The sequence below is a fragment of the Aspergillus pseudoviridinutans genome (assembly GCF_018340605.1).
Source record: "Aspergillus pseudoviridinutans IFM 55266 DNA, scaffold_6, whole genome shotgun sequence".
Taxonomy (NCBI): domain Eukaryota; kingdom Fungi; phylum Ascomycota; class Eurotiomycetes; order Eurotiales; family Aspergillaceae; genus Aspergillus; species Aspergillus pseudoviridinutans.
This window is the reverse complement of record NW_025091286.1, coordinates 1,336,684-1,353,197: the sequence shown is the minus strand read 5'-3', so window position 1 is coordinate 1,353,197 and position 16,514 is coordinate 1,336,684. Positions and strand designations below refer to the sequence as shown.

General features: G+C 48.3%; 3 protein-coding genes across 3 annotated transcripts; 2 read left to right on the top strand and 1 right to left on the bottom strand.

Annotated features, from left to right (window-relative positions):
* Positions 1-10,673: 10,673 nt before the first annotated feature.
* Asppvi_008895 (putative Snf1 kinase complex beta-subunit Gal83) lies at positions 10,674-12,346 on the top strand (the record flags this gene model as incomplete). Its single annotated transcript, XM_043304760.1, has 3 exons — positions 10,674-11,428; positions 11,640-12,240; positions 12,299-12,346. 3 exons carry the CDS (start codon positions 10,674-10,676, stop codon positions 12,344-12,346), a joined length of 1,404 nt encoding a protein of 467 aa, XP_043160695.1.
* A 701-nt stretch (positions 12,347-13,047) lies between these two features.
* On the bottom strand, positions 13,048-14,205 carry kae1 (O-sialoglycoprotein endopeptidase; the record flags this gene model as incomplete). The annotated part of the gene is made up of 2 exons (XM_043304759.1): positions 13,048-13,754; positions 13,854-14,205. 2 exons carry the CDS (start codon positions 14,203-14,205, stop codon positions 13,048-13,050), a joined length of 1,059 nt encoding a protein of 352 aa, XP_043160694.1.
* Positions 14,206-14,698: 493 nt separating this feature from the next.
* Positions 14,699-16,425, top strand: Asppvi_008893 (ribosomal lysine N-methyltransferase; the record flags this gene model as incomplete). The annotated part of the gene is made up of 4 exons (XM_043304758.1): positions 14,699-14,849; positions 14,960-15,558; positions 15,626-15,853; positions 15,925-16,425. The coding sequence occupies 4 exons, from the start codon at positions 14,699-14,701 to the stop codon at positions 16,423-16,425; spliced, it is 1,479 nt and encodes a 492-aa protein (XP_043160693.1).
* Positions 16,426-16,514: the final 89 nt, after the last annotated feature.

Here is a 16,514-nt window from a genome sequence, read left to right as displayed (position 1 = left end):
TGCATCAAGCACTCGACATCTATGGGAGACGGCGTACAGGGTCCAATACTTATCTAAGTATTTCCCGCGGTCTCAGCGAAGTGAATAATATCGTCGGTGCACCTGTGCGCCCCGGGAAGCAGCGTCTGGTCTGTGAGTCGAAGTACGCAGAGGAGTGAGCACTGAGCAGTATGGAATTGAGGGGTCGCCTGCAAGTGGAGTATTTTGAGGCGGTTGTCCAACCATGGCTCCGCTCTTGGAAGAACTCATTCATCCACTCTTCTGACGACATCATCATGACTTGAGAAAATGAGTTCATTTAGAATGGTACAATATTAATATTATTACCACTTCAGAGAGACAACTGAATCGATCGGGGAAAGCCTGAAGTAAGTCACAGTAAAATACCAGGAGGCACTAAGATCTATATCTGCTACTGTGCTCCGTACCTGCTGAGGATCCCCACATCTCCTGGAAACTGCTTTTAAGTGACAGGATCCGTGGTCAGTCGGTCCAATAAAAAGAGGAGTAGTAGGCGGAGAGAGAATGAAACTGGGGACTGAGCAAATCATAATAATCTCGGATCATTTTAATGAAACTATCTAGCCCAGATTTACTTTTCCTGACAGGCCATAGTCTACTCCGCAGACCGTACAAGGAATATTATGTGATTTTATTGCTGTTGAGACTTGAGGCAATTTCTGGTTGAGTGTCGAAGAGGGTCTGGAGAAATGATGACCAGACTAAGGTGCCAATGCTAATTAGACTTGATCTATTCTGGTGGACCACGCGTAAAGTACGGAGTAGATCAACTCGAATCTGGACACACTAGTTTAGTAGCTACCTATTGTCTCTTGCTCCCCCAATGATAATCATAATCACTCGACTCCTTCGTGCAGAATTCTGCCGTCTCTCGGACCCGGAACATATTCGTGTTGTCCAGAACTGGAACCCGGTCAACTACCTACCTTGGTCGTGGCGATTTGAGGCTGTTTCGTCGCCGTTATCGCCCTGCATCGTACTCCATCCCCTTTAGATACAATTTAATATTGGCAGTCCTATCGGCTTCACTCGCAAGTGGTAGATAAAGACTCATAGTATTGGCCTAACTAAATGCGTCCGCGACCTGACGGGCCGGTCACCGGCCCATGAAAAACAGAGGACTGTGCGCCACTCGACCAGCCCTGCGTTATTTGGACTCGAAAAAGATTGCCGTCTCCATTCTTATTGTTCTTTATGATGGCAGGGTGCTCGGTTGATTAGAAAAGTAGGGTTGCCATACAAGGCATACAGGATGAGGGGAATTCCTCTTTCGCCATCTTGCAGCCTGTGACTTTTCTACTTGCCCGACAGACAGTACCAATCACGGCCGCCGTGGCTACTCCATACCGGTCGGATATTGCAGTAGGATTCCGTAAATTTAAAAGGAGAGGATGACTTTGCCGATCAGGGTGCAAAAGAACGGAATCCTGCGGCGAAGAAAAAGAGTAAGTGTACCTATCAAGAAAGAGAGATAAGATGCAAAGTATGCATCGTAGATACTTTGTGCTACAGTCCCACAGTGCGGTCACCTAAAGTAAACGACAAGTTTCATCCCATGGCTGATCTAGGTTTAAAGTTGAATTGGACTAAAAGTCTTCGGTAACTTCGTGGGGACTTTTCTTCGTATTTTTGTCCCTTCCCCCCTTTCAGGGGTTCGGCCCTTGAGCTTATTGAACTCTCCAAAAAGAAAAAAACCTTCACGGGAGATCCTCAGCAGATCAAGGTCGTGGTCTCACAAATGGTGCCTTGTTGATCAGAAATACCGTACTCGTCTGTGACATTCTATGGGGCAGCCCTTCAGCACTAGCAGGGTTCTTCCGTTAGGCGAGACTGACCAGAGGTAAGAGGCGCAGGACTTGACAAGAAAGGCAAACCATATTGATGATTATTATTTTTAGTTGTTGTGAATGGAGTGCCAGAAATCATTGGCCCCTAGATATCCATTAGGTATCCAATACCCGTAGACCCGGCCCCAATTTCCGACGACTTGGATGAACAGTAGACGATCAGTATTGGCGCGTGCTTGTCGAAACTCAATTCGTTTAGGACTTTCGCCCTCCCCAAAGATCGAAATTCTATCCTGAGTGATAATTGGGCCATCAATGGGTAAGGATTACGGAAAAGCCATCGAGTTTTCAGCCTTCAGGTTGGGCTTCAGGAACTATGCAGATAGACAGATCATGGATTCGCCAGTCGACATCGAGCCAGGCCCCAATATTCAAGTGAACCGATCGTCGGCCTGGACTCTCCGGGGCCCTCGACAGTTGACACTTGGAGGCGCAAAGTGTTGAGTGTCAGCTTCTGATGCAGCGGGCAGCTCATCCCCACCCACCTTTCATCACAAACTACTACAGAATTATCCGCTTTTCACATTTTCAGCAATATCTTGCTTGAGAGACAATCTCCGAAAATATGACTACATATCAATAAATACTACACAGTACCAGAATTAAGGTCTACCCCACATTTTCAACGGCTTTGATTACGTCTTGTTGGAAACGTAGTGGAGTGGAGGACCAACAACTTGGCGACTTGGGCTGCACCACACGTAGGAAGACAMGGTGACACCAGCAAGCAGACAGATACATCATATTCGTATCACTTTCGCATGCAAGTAGAAAAAGCTGGGGAACACTGCTGAAGACTGAAGGGCTGAAAGGAAAAAGGCTAAACTAGCTCTTGGTAATTTAGTGTGCATCTGAAGCCCAGAAAGATGAAGGCAAAAACCCACTATCTTGTGACGCGTACTAGCCAATGATCTAAATCGGCTAGCCAAGCTTCATACAAGCAAGAGGGAGTGGTCTGATTTCGACCTACGTATCTGCATGAACGAAGAGAGGATCTCTGTCTGTTATTCGTTTTCTTTCTTCGCAATTCTCGACCCTTTGCGCTCAGTAAAGTATTTCTGCCGATTTTGATCTTCCCATGAAGATGTTTTTGTCGCATCTCTCCCTGGCAAGATCCTTTGCTTGGAGTTGAAGCAGTGTCCCAACTTATTAGTCTGAGTCCGACTTTATTGCTAGTCTGCACAGCCGTGACGCCATGGCCGGGGAACCGTAGACGTGCGCTAGTGCAGGAAGAGGACAACGGCTGAATAGCCTGGATTATTACGACGGGAGTCCATGACGACTCACTTCCTCTTCTCGGACGCAGATTACTGCCGAAATGGTCGGGAAACGGTCGGTTGGGACTCGGGGAACGTCGATATGATAGGCTGTAGTTTGCCTAGGGATGATGGCCCTAGGCACTGGGGAGCAGGGTAGTGTGGCGCTGTCCTGCACTACAAGCAGAAATGCTGCACCCACACGGCCGGGTTGACGAAGTCAGCCTGATCGAAGAAGGCGATCATCCCAAACCAAGGCAGCCAGAACAGGCGGCACTCCGTATTAGAGCGGACACGAGTTCATCACCACCAGACTAAGTAGTACCTGTACTAGCCGGTACCTACTGTATAGCCGATTATCGTAATTTCAGACTCCAGGCACGCACCATAGTCACAGGAAATCGCCGCCAAAATGCGCAAGTGAATGAGCAGACAGAAGGCGAAGAGGGCAGGGCCTCGTGAGTAGACTGATTCCTTAATCCAATCTACTCCGTAACTTCTAGCGTGTCCACGATGCGGCCAAAAGATATGCAGAAATTTCATCTGCATATGGCAGATGCTCTGTAGGGTGATTTACAGAGTACTCCGTAGATATGTGATTGTCCCGTCATTCGCTGGGGCTGTTCTCCTGGTTGGATCAGGACATTCGTCCCGCCGCTGAAGCATTAGAGTCAATTACCTACCTACAAATTAGCCTGCTAGGTACCGTAGACTTGACTACTATCCAGTAACCACTATCTAGATACACTATCTAGGTGGATCTAGAATGCTATTATCATTTGTCTATTATTATACTTCCCTCTGATCTGTTCTCTCGTGCCCATGTGTTCAGTGCCAAGCTTGCGCCCTGCATCATAGGGTGTTCCAACCAGGCAGCCAGCTTGATGTCTTGAAAGGCAATGTATCGCTGCAGTCATGTACCCATAGTTCGGCCTAACTTCAAGCACGAGTGAAAGAAGGACGCGAATTTACCAGAGATAACAGTGCTTCTCCATAGTGATTTGCAAATCAACGCAAATCTGCAGGCTCATGTGCAGAGTCTCGTTCATGTGCGACATACTAGACTCAGAGAAACCGAATCTTGATTCCCCAGAATCCAGCTAAACTCACTAAAGCCTCCCTTGGGCTTCAAGACTGATTCGCCCCTTGTGGCTTGCGGGTCATGGCCGAAACCGCACCAGCTGAGAAAGACTAAGGCTTGATAATTGGCCATGTTCAGCAGAAAGGTAAAAGCATGCAAAGCCACGTCCAGTACTCCGGAGACATGCAAAGAGCCATAATAGGGAGGCTCATGCGAGTTACGTACACATACCTACGAATTTCTGGGCGGTGCGCGGCCAGTGGCCACCTTGTCGGGATGAGGTCTCACTTCTCTGTAGTTTGGACATGGCACGTAACGGAGAACAGGCAACAAGCTAGGAAACCAAAAGGAGCGACAATGCAGAATGACCAGCTCATGATTCTCTGGCCAATGAGATAGATGGCATATCTATTCGACCCGTTGCTGTCTGCTGATGCTGGTCTTGGTTCGAGATCAGCTAGGTGCATTAGTGCAAGTACCTCGTTCCGTGCCCTAGAAAATGGCCAGCCATCACATATTCGCAGACTTTCATTTGATTGGAGCCCAGCGAACGTTTTAGCGTCGTTGCTGGCGTACCAGTCAGCTTATTCTCTCCAATGGCGATGGTTGCTCAGACTCCCTGCCCAGGCGTTCCATCATCCCATGGCGGTCCCGAATTACGGGCCTCCAATCCAAGCGTTGGCCTATCTTAGCATTTTCCCCACTGACGGCAATAGCTCCAAATCCCAAGTACTCCGTAGTCTGTAAAATTCGTGCTGTCCGTATCCTAGTGTAGCGCTTGTTGCATCTATTTACAATCTTTTGTCAGCTATCTACCTGGAGTTGTCAAATAATATTATACAGCCGAAGCAGACTCAAACTCATCTGAGGTACTACAGAGTAGTTAACGCAGAGAAGGTAAAGTCAGCAGTGACATGCTACTTGTCCTACCAGCCATAGCCAGCTGACGATGAGGGATGCCGTGTATCGCAGCTGTCTAAGGAGAGTACACCTGATGACCATTACTAACGGTATCCGTACATGTTCCAATCCACTCGAGAGCCATGACCAAGTCGATCACCGAGAGCGTACTATGTACTCCATTTTTGCTGGGTACTACTGCTGTTTGACCCGTGTGCGAATTGCATCCAACAGTGAAATGAAATCCAAGGGTAGAGTTGGTGAAGGCAACTAAATTGCCATTGGAGCCTCCGACATAATTGGAGCTGTCGCATCTTGTCACTGGAGACGATCGTGATAACTTCAGCTAACTAGACTGGACTACGCGTCGGAGTATCTAGATGTCTCCTGATTTTCAAACCATAAATGCTCCATGAAGATCTGTTATACGCAGAAGATCGACCAAACATGTATCCTTAATTGGATACTCTAGCATACTTGTGTTTCATCAGCTTCTTAGTATTATTATTCTATGATATACCTCTCTAGACATTCACCTCATATGTGCCTTTCTTAGCCTTCTGCGATTGTCCAAGCTGTGCCACTGCCACATGACCAGGACTAGCTCATCCTCAGCCTCAGCGATCAGTATCCATTGTTGCTTGCCTCTCTGAAGGCACGGACAAAGTCCCGCTGTCGTCTGTAGCTACTCCATGTATGCTAGACTGGCAGACTGCTGATGTATTCCATCGCGAACCAACGCCTTGCGAGAATGCTCGATACCAATCAGCGTGTTCCTAAGCGAATCCCGAGACCTGAGATAATCAGCCCGATCGCATGGCAGTTGAAATTTTTAGAATAAATCTTCTAGACTGTTCCCCCCAAAAGTCATGTTCGAGTCCACTACTCCGTACTAACTAACCCCTTGCATGGGCATGGTCTGCGGTGGTAGCCTCCTTTTCTTTTTATTCTTTCCTTTTTATTCGCTAATTGCTATCCCCCACCCGTCCTACTTGTTGGCACTTTGGCCTCGAATTTCGAAACCATGTTGATCACTGTTGCCCATGTCTCTGATCTTGATAATATCGCATATTATGGTGGTATTATTAGTACTGGGTAAGACAGATCGGAGAATGACGCTATTTACAATCATCTACCACAAACAGGGATCAAGTTTCAAATGGCGGAATAGAAATTGGCCAAGGAGACCTGGAGAAAATTATACTAAAAAAAATAAATTGAAAAACGTGGCTTTGGCGTCTGCGCGTGTCTCATCCTCCACTTTACTGCTTGAGGAAACTTCTTCGACATGGGGCATCAAGATACGGAGGACTAGTTTAGCCTACTCGCATTCAAGCAATAATCTCTCTGTCCGACGAGGTCAGTGCTGCAGCATTACCATCAATTCGCGTCATTCCAAGACTAACACGCTCAGCCTCCTATGGCTACAGAGTCCTGTCGGTCCGGTTTTTGCCTCTTGATCCTTCAAATCCTCGATCTCTGCTAGCTGGAGTATTCTCGGTGTAATTCTTGTTGATGGTCCATCAAGGAGGGGTGGGACCTTGGAAGTCTAGAGGGCCCTGGGGGAAAGCTATACCCGTTCTTGGTTAGTTTACGGGGACTCTTTAGTGCCCATTTAGTGCCTTATGTGAATTGACCATGCCTATCACTAACTAGTACTAGTCCTCTAGTTAGTCAGGAGGCTTAAGAGCTGGACGTGAACGGCTTAGGCCTGTAGGGTCCAGGGTTATACAATCTACACAGCAATTCTCATAGTACTGCGTACTATGAAAAGTGTACAATAAGGAGTAAGTGCCGTATTCCTTATCATAGGTCCAGTACTATGTGTTGAATAGGCAATTCTTTCCGACAGGAATGGGAGCATTGTACTGAAGACTCTTGCACATACTCAACTCCCTTGCGCGCAGATCTACATTGCTCCTGTGGGATGATGAAATTGCAGCGCGGCTAGAGTGGGGGTCGACTCCATCAATCATATCTGAGTATGCAGGACTGCACCAGTGATTGTTGCTATTACTTGTTAGTGTTATTACAGGTAATCTACTTGTTGCCTTCTATTATCTCCTAGGAGAACAGACGGCATACTCTGTAGTCCATGCTCTATTATCATTGCTATCCGAGTGACTTCAAGGGACTTCTATCCAGGGAAGGCAGGGAGAAGTAGTTGCAAGCTTTGAAAATTACAGACGACCCTGATTTTCATCAGAAATAGACTTTGCTATTATCTCCCAGATGTAAAACTCACTACTGCTGGGCCCTCATGATCCTCAGCCGGCCTAAATAAGCCTCTGCACTAATTGCAATGACCAAAGTTTGTTATCCAGATTTTGGGCATGAAGTAATGCAAGGGTTTGAAACTTTCCAGCTGTCAACAATATCGTACAATCTGTCAAGAACATTCTTGCCTCCGATGGCTCAATATCTACCATCAAATTTCTCATAAGGGGTAAAGGAATTACATCATCCAAGGCATGTTCTTAGATTGTGTGCATACTTGCTTGCCTCCCTGCTTAAACAACGCAAGGTGCAATTGATAGACTAGTCAAGGCGTGCTATCATTCTGTGATTTTATGGATCTACTTCCTCTCTTTTAACTTCCTTCCACCGTTAACTTCTGTTCATTACCAAAGTCCGGGGTAGATTGAATTTCTCCGCTGAGTCTGTGCGGCTGTCCGAGTACTCCAGCGGTTTTTGAGTTCCTTACTATTGTTTCTGACATGTTAACTCCTTGTCTAGCCTGCTGTCATATCTTGTCTGACGATCGCAAGATGGATATCATTATGGTGTTTGTTGGACTGCGTTCTACATGCTGCAAGTTTGTCCGATAGCTTTACCTGATATGTCGGGCATTAGTATTGTCCTGTCGTTGATAGAAATTCGCAATGCAACTCTTTTGACAAACCACATATTGCTTCTCATACCGGGTTCAGTATTGTTAGAATTGCTTGTTTACAACAAACTGCTACTCAGTGTCTGTCTTGTTGCCTCTGTCAAGATATTTGCAGTCACGCTAACGTCTCTCTTTCGGACAGATTACTGTTATGCCAGCGCAACAGATTAGAGTTCCTTGCAGCGATTGAGTCGATAATCTTGTCAGCACGATTTCATTCAATTGACAACCTTCTCCATGGTATAACCCCTTAGCCTAGGTGCATCAAGAGTCACAACAGTCTACCAGTCATCTCGAAAAGCAGGCCAAGGGACCGCTGTCATCATCGAGGCTCTTCGTCCACAGCCCGAAAAGTAATGACATCACTTCTCAAGGCGAATCCGATATACGCAGGCGTATTAGTTGCTGTGATCCATACTCCCGGTACCGTGGCCACACAAGGAGGATAAGCGCGACAAGCGAGTCGGGATCTCTGAATATCGACGGCGTTGTGTGTTGCGCTTTCCGATCAAGCTCGGGACTCTTTGCGCGATAACTTAAAAGCAACAGGTAAGCAGAGTTCTCTCCGTCGCTGACTTGCCATATCTGGGAGGCTACAACGGGGAAGTCTCCTCCGAATCGATCAACGCATGCAGAAGTCCTGCTTTACGAGGCTCACATAACCGTATTGCCAGCAAGAGACACCCAATTCTGGGACATTTGAGGAGTTGACATGGTCTCAACTGTGGATGGTAGACCTGTCCCAGCATATTCAGCTTCAGATTGCCTTGGGACAGACCCCAGATCCGAGGTATCTGCGGCTATTATTGTCAGAGCATCCAACGAAACCATGACGCAGCTGTTGCCCCTGTAACGGCCAGGTGTATACTGTTATTTCCCTTGAGCATTAACTGTCTAACTGAAACATGAAAGTGACTAGCGTTGAACAGGTTGGGATTCATGTTAAGTGCCTGACTACAAATTGTCCTACTCGGATTGTCAAGTCTGATTCTAAGAAAGTATCTCGGGCTCGTCGCAGCTATGGTCATCTTGGGTGAAAATGGGCCTTCGGCGTACTAACCTTCAACAATCGAGTCGTTGCGCTTGTTGCTTTTGTGCGCTAGATTTTGGGATCCGTTTGTACTGGCAGTTAGTTCTTTTTATATGCTGGCTAATGTACATATGATTCATAAACCAGTGCAATATGACCCTCTTGTGGCCCCTGCTTGCAGTTAACCAGGATGACTCCCTGAATCGCCTCGGTTGACAGGGTCCAGAATGGGCATTGAGATCGATGCCACGTAGAATACTTCAGTACCGCGTTGAGTTTTGTTTTGACATTTCCTCGTCTTCAATCGTAATCTTTTCATAAGGTTCTATGGGCTAACACAACGAGTTCCACATGCCCTGGCGGAACATTCAGCCTGCTAAGCAGAATCATGGCTGAATTCCTCCTCTTCTAGAATTGAGGAAGAGAGTAAACTTCCAGTATCACCGAGACGTTTGACCTTTCTCGTGTCAGACAATTCCGCAAGAATGTCCCTAGATGATCTTGGTCCTCCCGCAAGTGGAAGCTTCCTGCCTACGTCGGCGGAACGACGTAACCGATTCTTTGAATTTCCACGACTTGGTGGATTTTCAGAGAATCCCAATGACTCGTTAAGTGTCTCGATGACAAATGCACTGGTCAAATGCACTACAGTGCCGAGAATCAGCCCGATGATTAGAGCTGTCGCGAAGAATAGCAGCAAGGCCTGCGACACATGTCAGCCTGTCATCACTATAATACACAAATGGATTCAAGAGGATTGTAAAGGGGGTTTTCAACACGTCATACCTCAAATTTAGCAATAATCCTGAGAGGGAGGAGGACAAGCTTCAAGACACCAAGCCCCAGTTTCAACAACGGGGTGACCAAAAGGCTTAGTAGTCCATACACACAATATGCCAAAAATGTCAAGGGGTATATGATAGAGTAAACCAAAGTTGCGACTGCCGAAGTCCATGCCATTGAAATACAACACTTGAACTACTGTCGCATCCCTCTAGTATATATGATGAACAACGGAGGTGCAAGAGTAGGCTGACCAATTCTTGAACTCAATGAGGGGATGGATGTTTATCAACTGTGATTTCCCAATCCCGACCTGACCACGAAAGATGAAGTTACAGGCACTTGGGAGTTCTACTGGCAGGAATGGAGCATGATGTCGGTAGATGAAGATCGAGTGGAGCCGAAGGCCCCGCCCCAGGATGGTGCTTTGGCGCTAACCCGAATCTATTTTAGTTCAGCAATTTTGTCTGCTTACCTATCATACAGCGGCACTGACACCTTACCATAACAAGACGCCCCCAAAGCTGGAGAATAGAACCCTATACCCTAAATGGACGCTTTTGGCAAGCCCCGGAACAACGTCGACATCATCAAATGCTGTGAGATACCAATGATCCATTGACAGAGTGAATCGTAGTACGATTCGATTGCCTACATGTCTAACTGAAGCACCTATYGTGAATCTCATTCGCATTCAACTCATTTATTTTGCATCATTGCTCATTCACTTTGCGCTTGGCCCTCGGTACAGCCCCTGGAGGCTGGCGCGCTGATGCTGGCATCCTAACATACAGTAGTCACTTCTTGTCCCTCCCCCTCATTTATTCTCCGTGCACACCGGTCGTCACAGACTCCTTCGCCCCAGATGGGCAACAATCCTTCAAAAGGCCCTTCCGGAGATGCTCCGCCAAGTTCAGCCTCATCAAATTTATCCGTTCCTACAGGCGATAAGAAGGTGAATCGCCGGCCGTCAACCAACGCGATATCCGGAGCAGCGAAGGCAGCTGCGGCCGACCCCTCGGCGTCTATTGAGACAGCAACAGGACATTCGGCCACAGCACGTCAAACTCCAGTTCAGCAGCGCCTTCAATCGCGCAACATCACAGACTCTTCTAAAGGTGATTCCGAGCGACAGGACCGACATGATGCGAAGAAAGCAGAGCCTCACTACAGGGACATCCCCTCACCAGATCCGTCAAATCCTGTGCAGGTACCAGTTTCTCGCTCTGCCGCCAGACATGATCCGACTGTAGCACCGTCTGGCCCACCTCTCAACGCATATTATAGTGCATCCACCCACCTTCAACGTCCGCCTCGGATGCCCCTACCCATCGGCGACGCGACGGCTACTTCAGGTTCACCGATCATCGGACCAGAGGACTCACATATCGGTTTTGTCTCAGGCGACCGTCCATTGGGCGAACAAGCAAGTCAAGACAATGCAGGCATCAGCAACACTGCCGTTGACGATGAGGAGACGCTTGACGAGCTCGAACCATATACACCGAGCGGTGTAGGCAGGGCTGTACCAACATTTATCGAATGGAATGGCCCCGGAGAAAAAGTATACGTTACCGGGACCTTTGTGAATTGGGAAAAGAAATATCGTTTACACAGAAGGTATGTAACCCTCCACTTACTGCTGCGTCTCAATCTGTCCTCTTTGTGCATGGGCTTGCAAAACCATCGTAAGGGCCAAATAAGTCCTTTCATATTTTTCGGTCTTCGCCCATTCTCGTCTTCTTTCCCGCCCCCCAATGCAGCATGCAACTTCTCGCCGTCTGGTCCAACAAGAGAATCGCACGAGTGCTAATCGATGATTCGTGAACAGCGAAAGTAATCCAGGGGTCATGTCCACAACGTTAAATCTCCGCCCTGGTACACACCATCTGAAGTTTATTGTAGATGGGGAGATGCGGGCTTCGGATAATCTGCCGACTGCAGTCGACTTTACGAATCATCTCGTCAACTACATTGAGGTCAGCGCGGACGACGTCAACCGATCGCGCAGGGGGAGTGATAAAACGAACAAAAGCGCAGTTCCTTCAGGCGTTCACCCTCCCCAGGTTATTCCCAATATTATTGGGAACGACCGCAATGGAGCAGATGTTGAAGATCAGTCAGACAAGGAAGAACCAGAGGAGATCCCCTTGGGAGACTTCCAGACTATTATTCCCCAATTTCTTGTGGATCTGGACAAGGACGAAGACAGTCCAGAATACCAGCAAGCGGCCAACGTGATTGGTGATACTCCTACGCCACCAAGTCTTCCGCTTTTCCTGGGTAAATCGATCCTGAACGGCACGACGCCGATGAAAGATGACAGCAGTGTTCTCAACTATCCCAATCATACGGTACTCAATCATCTCGCCACGAGCAGCATCAAAAATGGCGTTCTGGCGACCAGTGTGACAACCAGATACAAACGAAAGGTAAGATCTCCGCCAAATTCCACCCCCTTTTTCAGCGTATGTACTCAGCCTCGCGCAGTATGTCACAACGATATTGTACAAGCCAACCAGCCACATCACGGGCTAGTAACCCCTAGTAAAAGGCGCTTGCGTACACTCTCATACCATGCGTGAGCTAATCTCAGGGACACCGCGGGTGTTTGCGCACGAAATGGTTGGATCAGGGGCCGCAGACTTTCGGTGTCAGTGACCCTTCGCTACGCCACTCGCCTCCCCCAGATTCCTTCAGAGGATCTGCTTCGACGAGAAACACACTTCGTCGACTTGTTCATGGTCATAAATTCCTCCGATAGATGCATATATGCAAGAGCCGTATCAATTCACATGCCTCACGGCGCATGGCTACTGTCAATTCAATCACATATGATGGACAATTTCATTTATGACCGCGCTGTTTACATCGCATTTCTTGGTTATTATAGCATGAATGTCGATATGCAACATCATCAATTGCCGCTGCCCCTTCCCACATTTCTGTACCTTATCTCTTCCTCATGGGCCGGCCGCACGCTTGCGTTGCGGTCATCGTCAGGTCATCAGGTGGTCTTCCTATTCCCGTATTATTGACTAGATTTCTAAGCGATGTAGCATTCCATTTCTTAGCATCGCGAAACTGCAGGACTTTTGCATACGAGATAGAGATATCAAGCTCTCGAAACACAAAGGTCCCTAATCGCGGCTCCCAATATTACAAAGTCAATGATCAAAAGATTTTAATGTCTATAGGCGTGATCGTATGTGATGTCCTCATCATGACTGGTGCTCATATTAATCTCTCCATTTTACAAACACGTCGTCTGTTCGGAAACGCTGCGTACAAGTCGACTCCTTCAACGGAGTCCGGAAACCCGTCTTGTACGCGAGCAAACCTGCCTGCGCGATCATAATTCCATTGTCAATACAAAATCTCTCATCCGTGGCATGGACACTACCACCGCGGTCGCGAGCCATGATTCCCATCATCTCCTGTAATCGTTCATTGCACCCGACGCCGCCAACTATGAGGACTTCCTTGGAGCCCACATGCGCCATAGCGCGCTCAGTAATCTCAACAAGCATGGAAAACACGGTCTCCTGGAGCGAGAAGCATAGGTCTGCGCGCGTGGGTTTAGAATTATCTCCCGCATCCTCCTCTTCTTTCTCTTCGCCGTTCAAGCCGTAGGATGCAGCCAATCCGTCAATGGCTGCGAGAATTCCTGAAAAGGAGCAGTCCATGCCCTTCACTGTGTACGGCAAATCAACAAGCTGCTTGCCCTTCTTCGCTAGTTGCTCGATGTTGTACCCTGGTGCGGGATCATTGGAGATGTGCAATGTCCGGGCGAATCTGTCCAGGCAGTTGCCCACGGCGATATCGAGGGTCTCGCCGAAGATCCGATACCTTTGCGAACTGTAGGCAATCACCTGTGTGTTACCCCCTGAGACGTAGAGAACGACAGGATTGGTGGAGCCAGTGATAAGTCTGCCCATTTCAATATCTAAGCGAGTTGTTAGCTCTCTTGTAGGATTGTCGGGAGGCTGTCGAATGTTTAGGTCTCAGGCATGAGACCGCGGACAGCGTCTATGGTCACACATACGTCCAACGCAATGGTTCACACCAACTAGTTCTTTGCCCCATAATAGACTCAGCGTCCGGGCAGCCACAGCGACGCTCTGAAGCGGAGCACCCATGCCAGGGCCCTTGGTAAAGCAGATGCAGTCCACATCACGGACTGAGATGCGTGCTTCTCTGAGCGCTCTCTTTACAAGCTTCACTACCCAAGAGCGATGGTGCCGTGCAGTATCTTTGGGAAGAAACCCCTCACCTGGAGGGGAGACATAGGTGTGACGAATATTAGCAAGGACCCGCGGGGTGCTGCCATCTTCGGGATGGAGCATGATGCCCACGCCAAGTTTGTTGGCAGAGCCTTCGAGTCCGATGGCAATCATGACTGGAATGAACGTATTATCGACCAATTCTAAGATTCAAATTTCAATAGATAATAATAATCACATCCATTAGAACTTGGCTAATTCGTTACGGGGAACTCGTCTGCAGAGGGGTAATCTCGGCTTTCATTCGCTGTTACTTTTTTTTCCCTTTTTGATCAGCGGCGTTATCTATTGGCGGACGGGCGGCTTGACACGGTGGTAGCGTTTATCCGACGACGGGGGTATACAATAAAGGTAAGCTAAATGCTACTCAACTACCAGCTCACTAGCACTGAGAACCCACTCCATACATTTCCCCTCCCACAACGGTGGATTGCTCCTGTGATATCCCTCCGTTGTCTTGGAGTCTTCTTGAAATTGCTTTCTCTCTCTATCTTCTCGATACCTCCCCTCTACCTTGTCGAAATCGTCTGTGTGCATCTCATCTTGTGGGGGTCCGTTCATACTACTCCACCCACACAGGTCACAAACATTCTTCATCAGTAAAAGAATGTCGTCCTCAGCCCACTTTCCTGATTCCGACAGCTTCCAGCGTCAGTCAGATGAGTTTATCACATGGCTAGCTGGAAAGCCGGGTGTGAGAATCAATTCGAAAATCAGTATCGCTGATCTACGATCAAGATCTGCTGGGAGAGGTGTAGGTATGTGGCCACCCATCCGAAGGGTTTAGATTCATCATTTTTCTTTCCCTCCAGAAAGAAGCACCGCTGTCAAAGTACCTCTATCTGATCAATTACCTTTACACATTCAGTGGCTCGGTCCGATATCTTCGACGGCGAAGAGCTTTTCACCATCCCTCGCGGACTCGTTCTGTCGGCTCAGAATTCGAAGATGAAGGATCTGATCTCACACGACCTGGAGGAACTAGGCCCATGGCTGTCCCTTATTCTGGTGATGATGTACGAATATCTCTTAGGAGAGCAATCTGCTTGGGCGCCGTACTTTAAAGTTCTTCCCAAGCGCTTTGACACACTGATGTTCTGGTCCAATTCTGAACTTCAGGAGCTGCAAGGCAGTGCGATCGTTAGCAAGATCGGGAAAGAGGGTGCTGAAGACTCAATCATGCAGATGATCGCACCGGTTGTGAGGGCCAATCCTTCTCTCTTTCCGCCAGTTGAGGGCCTAGCCTCCTGGGACGGTGAAGCGGGTGCCCAGGCCCTTCTCGGTTTAGCTCATATCATGGGGTCCCTTATTATGGCCTATGCATTTGATATTGAGAAGGTCGAGGATGAAGACGATGAGGACAATGACGAAGAGGACGGTTACGTGACCGATGATGAACAGGACCAGTCTTCTAAAGGCATGGTACCACTGGCAGACATCCTCAACGCGGATGCGGATCGAAATAATGTGCGTGCCCTTTCCCGCAGACTGCCTCCTTGTGTTTCATATCAGTACTCATGTCTCAATCCTGCAGGCACGCCTCTTTCAAGAGGAGGATTCTTTGGTTATGAAAGCCGTCAAGCCCATTCAGGCTGGAGACGAGATTTTCAACGACTATGGAGAATTACCCCGTGCCGACCTTCTAAGGCGCTACGGCTATGTAACCGACAACTATGCTCCGTACGATGTGGTCGAGCTGTCGCTTGACCAAATCTGCCGGTCTGCCGGTCTTCAAAGTGCGGACATTGAAAGTCATCCTCCGGTACCTATCACCTGCTCCGTTTTCCGGGATTCCAACGTTTTCTGCGGCTCGATAATTGACTTGTACCCTAGCTCGCGTTTTTGGAAGATCTGGAACTTCTCGATGACGGATATGTCGTCCCCAGACCCTCGCCCGAGAACTCGCTGACAGACATCCTTCCGGATGAGCTTCTCTTGTTGCTCAAGACGCTCACACTCTCACCGGAGCAATTAGAGCATCAGAAATCGAAGAGCAAACCCCCAAAGCCGTCCTTTGGCCACGCTGAAGCTGCTATTCTGCTAAAGACCATCCAGCTCGTGGGCAGCCAATACCCCACAACCATTGCCCAGGATGAGGAGGTCCTTTCGCGGCTCGTTCAGGCTGAAACATCTCAGCCCCTGAACCAATCCGGTCGACGAAAGAAGATGGCTATTCAGGTTCGCCTGGGTGAAAAATATATCTTGCAAACTCTGGCCAACATGCTTGAGGAATTCATCACGAAGTCCGCTCAGTCCAACGGGGGGTCCGGTCTCAAGCGAGGCGCCAACGGCGACAGTGGAGATTCCAGGAGAACAAAAGCTCCCAGGAACTGACATCTGCGAAATACGTACCGCTACGCCTTACATTGATGGAAGGGACCATTCATCGGAACCTTTTGTTATTTTCTTCGTTGCTGACATCA